Below are 12,558 nucleotides of genomic sequence, written 5' to 3' on the forward strand. Positions count from 1 at the left end.
TAAAAATTATAAATTCATATTGAAAATAAAAAATTTACAGATTTATTAAAACAATTTCAAACATTTCTTACAATGCAATTCAGTAAAAAGTAGTGTTCATCATTTTCTACTGTGTAATAATTTCCTTACTAACAACATACAGCAGTTAGCAAATGTTATATACCTTCAATTTTCTGTAAGTCCTAAATACTTATCTACATTAAAGGGGCATTAGCTATGAATTCGACAAAATAATAAAAACATTTATGAGAGCGGAAAAATGAAATAATAATTTGCTATTAGCAGTCAGTTTGGTCCAATTTCGCCAAAATAAGCTTAAAAAACATCACTGGTGTATTATTGACTTGCAAGTTAATAATTCAACTCATTTGAATTCGTATGCATGAACCTTTTAACTTGAATTTGGAGATGGGTGCTATTTGTTCATAATGTGGCTCATTCATTGAAAAGAAAGAATGTCAACATTGAAAAGTGAAACAAGGGAGCCACCAGGAATAACCATTTCTATGACCGATCTGGCCCACAAAAAATCAATCATATCCAGGTAAAACAATCATTTACATATATTTTTAACCTTAACATGAAATCAAACAGACCTAGAAAAATCTGATTGCACTTGCTCGCTATCTACTTATATTGATATTTATGTAAATATTGATTTTAATGACCGTATGTAGTCATCGGAGGTCATCTCGATGGATAAATAGATGGTGTCTTGTCTAAAAAACGTACTAAATGTTGATACATTATAGCGAGCCCATGCATTGTTTCTTTTGGAATTTTTATAATTAGGATATTCGATTTATTATGTTATAAATAAAATATGAAAATTTGGGTAAAATCGGTGTACATGAATTTGACATCTAATGCACCTTTAATAGCTTATAACTGTCTTCGGTAATATTCAAATACAATTTGCATTTCTATAAAGTGGCAGCCTCAGAATTTTTGTTATATATCATTGAAACAAATGATGTCACCTCACAAGTTGTTGCTAAATTTTCTTTGCTTTTTTAAAGTTTTGTATGAAATTTCTAATCTTAAAAGCAATCATAAATTCAATGTTAATTTTTCATCAAAATCATTTTTGAGGTTTTATAGACACATTAAGAATACTGGTATCACAGAACAATATTTTAAAAACCTAAGAAAAAGCTTTCATCATAAAGCTATGACATTATTTTTTCTACTCATAAACCGAACAACTGAAGAAGTCTGTACCCATAAAAAAAACTCATATATATTAATTTTAAATAATTGCCACTGTTTGGCTAATCTAATTTGAAGCCACCCTGTCCAAGTGTTACATTTCCTCTCACTGTCCATAGCCACAGCACGAATACAACACCGTGACATGTTTATAAATGATGTTGAACTTGCTCTTGTCTGTAGCGTATACTCAATGCTTCGTAACACATCGTTTGTTTTAAGGATGAGAAGTAACTGTCGTGGTACACGGTTCAGAATTTCAGAGATCTGTATGAGGTAATTGGCAGCGTTTGATTTTATTTCATCATCCTAAAAAAGAAATAAATGGAATTTCTTGTAATGTACTCTAAAATTCGATGCATTGAATAAAATGAAATCAGCTCATTTTTAACAGGTATATGTGTGAAAGGTCAAATAAACATGCACAATTGTTGCAACATCAAAGAGCATTATCAAATTTGACTGAAAATAAAGTGTCAATACAAAGTGGCAAGGCTAAAAAAAATGAATTTCTATTAAATATCATACAGGCATCTTTTGAAAATTAGAATGTGATATAAGAAATAATGAATGGAACAAATCAAAATATTATATAAAAGTTATATTCACACAAAGAAGTATTATATACCAGTATTACCTCACTTCTTATAAAACAAGAGTGCACACGCTGAAATGTCTCGCCTTCCTTACTAACCATTGATATTATTTTGATAGTCCTAAATATAAAGCTTTACTACAACTATCAACCTTACAATCATTCAATACACTAAATATAGTTGACCTATTGCTTATAGTTTCTAAGAAACAGACTTAACCAAGAAAACTAAACATTGACCAATGAACCATGTAAATGAGGTCAAGGTCAAATGAACCATACCAGGCAGAAAGGTACACCTTACAATCAACCTATGCATTAAATATAGTTGACCTATTGCTTATAGTATCTAAGAAACAAACTTAACCATGAAAACTTAACAGTGACCAATGAACCAACAAAATGAGGTCAAGGTCAGATAATACCTGCCAGACAGACATATACAGCTTACAATCCTTCTATACAAAAAATATAGTTGACCAATTGCTTATAGTTTAAGAAAAACAGACCAAAACACAAAAACTTAACACTGAGCAATGAACCGTGAAAATGAGGTCAAGGTCAAATAAAGCCTGCGAGACTGACATGTGCATCATAAAATATTTCCATACACCAAAAATAGTTGACCTATTGCATATAGTATTAGAAAAAAGACCAAAACTCAAAAACTTAACTTTGACCACTGAACCATGAAAATGTGGTCAAGGTCAGATGACACCTGCCAGTTGGACATGTACACCTTACAATCATTCCATACACCAAATATAGTAGACCTATTGCATACAGTATAAGAAAAACAGACCAAAACACAAAAACTTAACACTGAGCAATGAACCGTGAAAATGAGGTCAAGGTCAAATAAAGCCTGCGAGACTGACATGTGCGTCATAAAATATTTCCATACACCAAATATAGTTGACCTTTTGCATATAGCATTAGAAAAAAAAGACCAAAACTCAAAAACTTAACTTTGACCACTGAACCATGAAAATGAGGTCAAGGTCAGATGACACCTGCCAGTTGGACATGTACACCTTACAATCCTTCTATACACCAAATATACTAGAACTATTGCTTATAGTATCTGAGATATGGACTTGACCACCAAAACTTAACCTTGTTCACTGATCCATGAAATGAGGTCGAGGTCAAGTGAAAACTGTCTGACAGGCATGAGGACCTTGCAAGGTACGCACATACCAAATATAGTTATCCTAATATTCATAATAAGAGAGAAATTAACATTACAAAAAATCTTAACTTTTTTTTCAAGTAGTCACTGAACCATGAAAATGAGGTCAAGGACAATGGGCAATGAAACTTCGTAACATAAGGCATCTATATACAAAGTATGAAGCATCCAGGTCTTCCACCTTCTAAAATATAAAGCTTGTAAGAAGTTAGTTAACGCCGCGGCCGAACACTATCCCTATGTCGAGCTTTCTGCGACAAAAGTTGCAGGCTCGACAAAAAACTATTCCCATTTTTCTGATTATGGAACTGCTAGTAGTCTGTTGTTATTTATGTATTATTGTCATTTTGTTTATTTTCTTTTGTTTCCTATTCTGACATCGGACTCGGACTTCTCTTGAACTGAGTTTTACTGTGCGTACTGTTGTACGTTTGTTTTTTCTGCATTGGCTAGAGGTATAGGGAAGGGTTGAGATCTCAAAAAACATGTTTAACCCCGCCGCATTTTTGCGCCTGTCCCAAGTCAGGAGCCTCTGGCCTTTGTTAGTCTTGTGTCGTTTTTAATTTTAGTTTCTTGTGTATAATTTGGAGTTTAGTATGACGTCCATTATCACTGAACTAGTATACATATTTGTTTAGGGGCCAGCTGAAGGATGCCTCCGGGTGCGGGAGTTTCTCGCTGCATTGAAGACCCATTGGTGGCCTTCGGCTGTTGTCTGCTCTATGGTCGGGTTGTTGTCTTTTTGACACATTCCCCATTTCCATTCTCAATTTTATTGTTCATGGTTTTGTTGTGTGGTAATGATGAGCAGCTTAAATTGTATGTGTTAAGAACACACTCAAAAAATTGTGGATTACTTGATTTTGTGGGTACCAATTTGTGGATTGATGGGGGAAAAGGTGTACTCATTAATTTGCCAAAGTTTGCATACAAGCCAATAGAAATTTATACTTCTTTGAATATTTGAATTCACGGTTTACCTTTACCAATTAAATCATATGTAATTGGTACAATGTACCTAATGATAAATTAATCAACACTAGCTATGCTGTAATAGATGACAGGTTCTGCTGATATAATTTTCATTCTGTACACAACTTACTTCTGACTTGGTGTACTGTTGTTTATCTATTCCAGATGATATAGCTTTCCATGACCTGGCAGTCAACATACAGGCAAACAATGGATACATATCTCCAGCATTCATAGCAGTAGAATACTTTTTTATACCTTCTAAATCAGCCTTTATCAAAGATGTCCATAGCTTACAGTAGTTTACACGAAACTCATCTGTCAATGACTGAAATAAAAAAAATGAACATAATCAAAAGTAAGTGAAATACAAGACAGCTAAAGCTAAACACATCCAAGTGAGACTTGGTGAACTAGTGAACAGGTTTTACTATTGTACTTCTTTTTGGAGAAATTTCTTTCCAAATTTTTTTTTTTATTTATAAAAAATGGTTGAGTGAATGTTCTAATTTCAGGAATATACAAGATTATGTCTCGCCTGCTTTAAATTGATATGATTGAAAGTCTGTAATATGAAGGTTTTACTATAAGTTTCACATAAACTTAACATTATCAATGATTCATGAAAAAATGAGGTCAATGTCAGATGACCCATACCAGACATACATGTACACCTAACAATCATTCCATACACCAAATATAGTGGTCCTTTTTCTTCTTCTAGTCCCTGAAAACAGACCAAACCACATAAACATAACATTGACCAATGAACCATAAAAATGAGTTCAAGGTCATATAAACCCTGCCAGACAGACATGTACCCCTTACAATCATTCTATACACCAAATATAGTTGACCTATTGCTTATGGTATCTGAAAAACTGACAAAAACCATGAAAATTCACATTGACCAATGAACCATGAAAGTTAGGTAAAGGTCATATGAAACCTGCCAGACAGACATGTTTACCTTACAATCATTTCATACACAAAATATAGTGGCCCTATTGCTTATAGAATCTGAGATATAGACCAAACCACAAAACTAAACATTTTCCAATGAACCATGGTAATGAGATCAAGGTAAGATAAATCTGCCAGTCGGAAGTGTACACCTTACAATCATTCCATACACCAAATATAGAGGTCCTACTGCTTATAGTATCTGAGATATGAACTTGACTAGTAAACTTAACCATGATCACTGAACCATAAAATGAGGTCGATGTCAGGTGAACCCTATGCCTCGCATTCTGCAGCTTTCTAACAGTCGAGACAATAAAAGCAAAAAGTTCTGTTCAAAATACTTTTGTTGAATTAATAAGATTCTATGTTTATATTTAACAATAAATATAATGGAAAATGGAAATGGGGAATGCTTCAAAGAAACAACAACCAGACCAAAGAGCAGAAAACAGCCCAAGGCCACCAATGGGTCTTCAACACAGCGAGAACATCCAGCAACCAGAGGTAGGCTTCAGCTTGCCCCTAAATAATAATGTACTGTGGATTCCTTAATATTCGTCGGATACCAATTTTCGTGGATTTCGTGGGTACAAGGGAACCACGAATTTAAATATTCAACGAATTGCAAATTTTCTAAAGGAATGTATGCAGACTTTGCCAAAACCACGAAATTAAATATCCACGAATATGCAAGTTTTACTCAAAGCACGAAAATTGGTACCTACGAAAATAAATGAATCCACAGTATACTAGTTCAGCGAAAATGGAGATCACACTAAACTCCGAAACATATAAAAGAACCAAAATTAAAACAAAAAAAATACAAGACTAATCAAAGGCCAGAGGTTCCTGACTTGGGACAGGCGAAAAAATGTGGCTGGGTTAAACATGTTTTGTGAGTTCTCAACCCTTCCCCTATACCTCTATCCAATGTGTAATAAACAAACACACAGCAAACTCACCATAAAATTCAGTTTGAAGGAAGTCCGAGTCTGATGTTAGAATAGGTAACAGAAGAAACTATGCAAAATGACAATAATCAACATTAATTAACATAAATTAACTAGAGGCTCTTTTAGATCCTGTGTCGCACACCTTGGTCTATGTGCATATTAAACAAAGGACACATATGGATTCATGACAAAATTGTGTTTTGGTGATGGTGATGTGTTTGTAGATCTTACTTTAATGAACATTCTTGCTCCTTACTATAATCTCTATCTATAATGAACTTGGCCCGGTAGTTACAGTGGAAAATACTTTGTAAAAATTTACAAAAATTTACAAAATTTATGAAAATTGTAAAAAACTGACTATAAAGGGCAATAACTCCTTAAGGGATCAATTGACAATTTTGGTCATGTTGCCTTATTTGTAGATCTAACTTTGCTGTACATTATTGCTGTTTACAGTTTATCTCTATCTATAATAATATTCAAGATAATAACCAAAAGCTGCAAAATTTTCTTGAAATTACCAATTCAGGGGCAGCAACCCAACAACGTGTTGCCTGATTGGTCTGAAAATTTCAGGGCAGATAGATCTGGACCTAATGAACAATTTTATACTCATCAGATTTGCTCTAAATGCTTTGGTTTCAGAGATATGAGCCAAAAACTGCATTTTACCCTATGTACTATTTTTTAGCCATGTCGGCCATCTTGGTTCTCGGGCGGGGTCATCGGACACATTTTTTAAACTAGATACCCTAATGATGATTGTGGACAAGTTTGGTTAAATTTGTCTTAGTAGTTTCAGAGGAGAAGATTTTTGTAAAAAATTACAAAAATTTACGAAAAATGGTAAAAAATTTACTATAAAGGGCAATAACTCCTTAAGGGGGCAACTGGCCATTTTGGTCATGTGAACTTATTTGTAGATCTTACTTTGCTGAACATTATTGCTGTTTACAGTTTATCTCTATCTATAATAGTATTCAAGATAATAACCAAAACAGCAAAATTTCCTTAAAATTACCAATTCAGGGGCAGCAACCCAACAACGTGTTGCCTGATTGGTCTGAAAATTTCAGGGCAGATAGATCTTGACCTAATGAACAATTTTATCCTCATCTGATTTGCTCTAAATGCTTTGGTTTCAGAGATATGAGCCAAAAACTGCATTTTACCCTATGTACTATTTTTTAGCCATGTCGGCCATCTTGGTTCTCGGGCGGGGTCATCGGACACATTTTTTAAACTAAATACCCTAATGATGATTGTGGACAAGATTGGTTAAATTTGTCTTAGTTGTTTCAGAGGAGAAGATTTTTGTAAAAGATTACAAAAATTTACGAAAAATGGTTAAAAATTGACTATAAAGGGCAATAACTCCTTAAGGGGTCAACTGACCATTTTGGTCAAGTTGACATATTTGTAGATCTTACTTTGCTGAACATTATTGCTGTAAACAGTTTATCTCTATCTATAATAATATTCAAGATAATAACCAACTAGAGGCTCTAAAGAGCCTGTGTCGCTCACCTTGGTCTATGTGCATATTAAACAAAGGACACAGATGGATTCATGACAAAATTGTGTTTTGGTGATGGTGATGTGTTTGTAGATCTTACTTTACTGAACATTCTTGCTGCTTACAATTATCTCTATCTATAATGAACTTGGCCCAGTAGTTACAGTGGAAAATATTTTGTAAAAATTTACAAAAATTTACAAAATTTATTAAAATTGTAAAAAATTGACTATAAAGTGCAATAACTCCTTAAGGGGTCAATTGACAATTTTGGTCATGTTGACTTATTTGTAGATCTTACTTTGCTGTACATTATTGCTGTTTACAGTTTATCTCTATCTATAATAATATTCAAGATAATAACCAAAAGCTGCAAAATTTTCTTAAAATTACCAATTCAGGGGCATCAACCCAACAACGTGTTGCCTGATTGGTCTGAAAATTTCAGGGCAGATAGATCTGGACCTAATGAACAATTTTATCCTTGTCAGATTTGCTCTAAATGCTTTGGTTTCAGAGATATGAGCCAAAAGCTTTATTTTACCCTATGTACTATTTTTTAGCCATGTCGGCCATCTTGGTTTGCGGGCGGGGTCATCTGACACAATTTTTAAACATGATACCCTAATGATGATTGTGGACAAGTTTGGTTAAATTTGTCTTAGTAGTTTCAGAGGAGAAGATTTTTGTAAAAGATTACAAAACTTTACGAAAAATGGTTAAAAATTGACTATAAAGGGCAATAACTCCTTAAGGGGTCAACTGACCATTTTGGTCAAGTTGACTTTTTTGTAGATCTTACTTTGCTGAACATTATTGCTGTTTACAGTTTATCTCAATCTATAATAATATTCAAGATAATAACCAAAAACGGCAAAATTTCCTTAAAATTACCAATTCAGGGGCAGCAACCCAACAACGGGTTGTCAGATTCATCTGAAAATTTCAGGGCAGATAGATCTTGACCTGATAAACAATTTTACACCCTGTCAGATTTGCTCTAAATGCTTTGGTTTCAGAGATATAAGCCAAAATCTACATTTTACCCCTTTGTTCTATTTTTAGCCATGGCGGCCATCTTGGTTGGTTGGCCAGGTCATCGGACACATTTTTTAAACTAGATACCCCAATGATGATTGTCGCCAAGTTTGGTCAAATTTGGCCCAGTAGTTTCAGAGTAGAAGATTTTTGTAAAAGTTTACGGACGACGGACGACGGACGCAGGACGACGGACGCCAAGTGATGAGAAAAGCTCACTTGGCCCTTTGGGCCAGGTGAGCTAAAAAGGACTACTAGCAGTTACTGACATGACAGTACCAGACCTCAATTAAACTGATTGAAAGATTATGTCTTTAACATGGTCAAGAATGATTTATCAATTGTCTCTTTATGTATATAAGATTTCTAAATCATATGTGTAGCAAATTTTCATTACTATTTCCAAATTACTAACATTTGTGTGTATGTAGAGTATTTATTCAACTACTGTAAATTCAGAAATTATTGGGTGCATTTATTATTGTGATTTCTACATGACAGACCAAAATGGGAGAATAATCCTTTGGATTACAGGAAACGTGGAAACATATGTATGTGTCAGATTTCAGAATGTGAGTTCTTATTATTGCAATACTAACCCAGTCGTATAATTCGCATTAATAAAAACCTTGCAATAATTTCTGAATTTTCAGTATTAAATTTCCAAATTACCTGATAAATGCCATGGTCTAACAGGACTATTTCTGTGTTTCCTTCAGCTGTTTTATTGACTAAAACATTACCTGGATGAGGATCACAATGTACATATCCATGTACAAATATCATCTCACTGTACAACTTGCCTAAATCTCTTGACACCTGAAATACACATAATGTGGATCACAATGTACATATCCATGTACAAATATCATCTCACTGTACAACTTGCCTAAATCTCTTGACACCTGAAATACATATGTGGATCACAATGTACATAACCATGTACAAATATCATCTTACTGTACAACTTGCCTAAATCTCTTGATACCTGAAATACATATGTGGATCACAATGTACATAACCATGTTCAAATATCATCTCACTGTACAACTTGCCTAAATCTCTTGACACCTGTAATACATATGTGGATCACAATGTACATAAACCATGTACAAATATCATCTTACTGTACAACTTGCCTAAATCTCTTGATACCTGTAATACATATAATGTGGATCACAATGAACATAACCATGTTCAAATATCATCTCACTGTACAACTTGCCTAAATCTTTTGACACCTGTAATACAAATAATGTGGATCACAATGTACATATCCATGTTCAAATATCATCTCACTGTACAACTTGCCTAAATCTCTTGACACCTGTAATACAAATAATGTGGATCACAATGTACATATCCATGTTCAAATATCATCTCACTGTACAACTTGCCTAAATCTCTTGACACCTGTAATACATATAATGTGGATCAGAATGAAAATATCCATGTAAAAATACATGTAACATCTCACTGTACAATTTGCCTAAATCTCTTTTCACCTGTAATACACATTCATGTACAAATATCATCTCCCTGTACAACTTGCCTAAATCTCTTTGATAACTGTAATACACATAATGCAGAGTTCTTAAAAAGTGGTGGCCCGAAGGTTTTGACCACCAAAATTTTGTAAAGAACCGACGTAATTTAGGTATTTTTCAATAGAAATAATAGTGTGCACTGATAACCAGCAGATTTTCTTCAAGGACCATCAAGGAAAAAAGAGTGTGAGAACTCTGTGATGTGGATAACAATGAACATGTACAAATATCATCTCACTATACAACTTGCCTAAATCTCTTAACACCTGTAATGCATATAAAACTGGATTTGAATGGAATGGACATAACAAATATTATCCCAAGAGAAAAACTTGCATTAATCTCTGGAAACCTGTAATACACATTAAACATTACCTGTATGTGAATCTGAAAGCACAAACTCACTGGGTAACCATCTACAAATACTGTCTCAGAGTTCAACATGCCTAAATCTCTAGAGACCTGTTGCATTGCATGTATTAGAATTATTAAGGTACAGAAAACTAGAGTTACTGCTAGCAAAGCTCACAAAATGACACCCTTGCAAAATCCATGATTTGCTAAAGAAGCCCCCAAAATAATTCCGTGCAGACATGACAAAGTACATGTCATCCCAAAGAAAATCCCAACAATCATTCAGATGAAGAAATGAAATAGGAGGTGCAAAAGTACATAAATGCACTACTAATTATTTTAATTATTGCATTCACCATGAAAGTAAAACTTTTATCTTATTTTCTTTCTTGCATATATACCTCCTTTAAGATCCACATTTGTGAACACTTACAAAAGATTTTTCAACAAAATTTGGCATCCAAATTCATAAGTACTTTCTCAGTACTTTTAACTACCAACCTCATCAACAGATATCTTATGCTGTTTCATATATTCCCTGTTATCCACCTTGCCTCCTTCACAGAACTCCATTGTAAGGACTCTCTCTGATGACAAGTCCCAGTAAATCTTTGGAATCTATCAATAAAACCATAGCAATTCTTGGATTTTCATTACAACTCTATTCCAAGAACCCTAATTCAGTCTGTTTGAACAATTGCCACTTTGAATTGATAACAAACCACTTTGAATTTGTTAAAAACTTGCTTAGACTTGGGGCCATATAAGGTATAGTATAGACTCTTGTCCATTGTTGAAATATATAAAAACATTTAAGAGTCTTTTTTTGTGAATTCACATTCTTGGATTGCTGTCTTATTGACATATCCTCATCTTTCTTCATAACCTGCATACTTGTCACACGGAAAAGGATAGGTCATATGTAGAGAAAAAAAAACTTTAAAATATAATTTATACAAAAGAACCAAATTCGACCTTGAAAAATTTCCTTAATATTATGTTTGTTCTAAAGTAAGATCAGCATTTCATATATTCTAACATGACATCCTGTTTTCACTCTGTGGTTTGTTTAATGTCAAAATACTCAATAAACCATGACAAACAGAACCTGAACAACTCAAAAAAACATTCTGTGAAGAAAATGTCATATTCAAATAATGTTGTCTAATGCAACATTAATTCTAATTGACTTTTTGTACATTTTCCTAAAAAAATCAAAATAATGTTTTGAATCCTGAGGTTTATTTTGATTTTACCATCAGTAGGCCCTATATTTTCAGATATTGAGGTCTGGTTCTGCTTCTACCATGTTGTCAATGGTAGAATTTAAAACAAAACCAGGGTGTTGCCAAAACTTATTTCTTAATTCTATGGAATTTATCTTAGAGCTTTCGAAAACATTGATTAATAACAATTTAAGTCACAGTGTTGCCTGTGTGACTCTTACTGTTTCAAGAGGATATAAAACAAAAGCACAATATATAATAACCTTCAGAAATTTAAAATGTTTGAATAGCCTTTGTACTCTTTCACAATTTCTTCCTTCGTGTAGAAAGTCTAACTCTAGAGGTAAGTTCCTTTTAGTTTCTTCAGCTAACCACTTATACTGAAAACCAGGGAATACAAAAGCCACACCGTGTACTAAAAGCTATAAAAACAAAAAAAACAGAATTACTGTGCATTTGCAAGAGGCTTAGGCTCTCTAGAATACCAAATTGCTAAATAAAAATTTAAGTTGCATTATGAATTCTTCATACTGATCAACGAGTGAAAAATATCAGCCCATGGCAAAAGACAGGTTGTAATTTATATAAAGCGGATGTAGAATCAAAATTATTGTCACAATACAATTCTAACGACTGTCTGTTTTAAACAAAAAATTGGAAAAATGAAATAGCTAATAACAAGTCATAGTACCAGAGTAAATATTTTTAAAATTATATCATAATTACATTTTATAATTACTGGTAGTTTGTTCTAAACATTGTTACATTGCTGCAACATTATCTCCCTTTCAAATCATTGCACCACTTGTACAACAAAGAAAAGACTAATATGTGTATTGCATACTTGTGGTCATAACACTATTGTGTATGATTATGGTACTCAGACTCAGAAATCAACCAATCAAATTACTGGATTTGGTGTTTTGAGCACAAATTTTGTACTATGAGAACTGAGTAAAGTTTTATGACCAGAAGCCCTGATCTCTT

At 33.4% G+C, this 12,558-nt stretch overlaps 1 protein-coding gene across 1 annotated transcript in view; it reads right to left on the bottom strand.

Annotated features, from left to right (window-relative positions):
* The window catches only part of LOC127739019 (aarF domain-containing protein kinase 1-like), a 19,080-nt gene continuing 6,522 nt past the window's right edge, over positions 1-12,558 (bottom strand). Inside the window, exons 6-10 of the mRNA XM_052250579.1 lie at positions 11,835-11,993; positions 10,847-10,963; positions 9,117-9,263; positions 4,099-4,296; positions 1-1,518 (exon numbers count right to left, since the gene is read on the bottom strand). Coding sequence (XP_052106539.1) covers positions 1,162-1,518; positions 4,099-4,296; positions 9,117-9,263; positions 10,847-10,963; positions 11,835-11,993 — 978 coding nt within the window. The 3' untranslated portion in view covers positions 1-1,161. The remainder of the gene's footprint in view (positions 1,519-4,098; positions 4,297-9,116; positions 9,264-10,846; positions 10,964-11,834; positions 11,994-12,558) is intronic.

Source organism: Mytilus californianus, unplaced genomic scaffold, assembly GCF_021869535.1.
Source record: "Mytilus californianus isolate M0D057914Y unplaced genomic scaffold, xbMytCali1.0.p SCAF_4, whole genome shotgun sequence".
Taxonomy (NCBI): domain Eukaryota; kingdom Metazoa; phylum Mollusca; class Bivalvia; order Mytilida; family Mytilidae; genus Mytilus; species Mytilus californianus.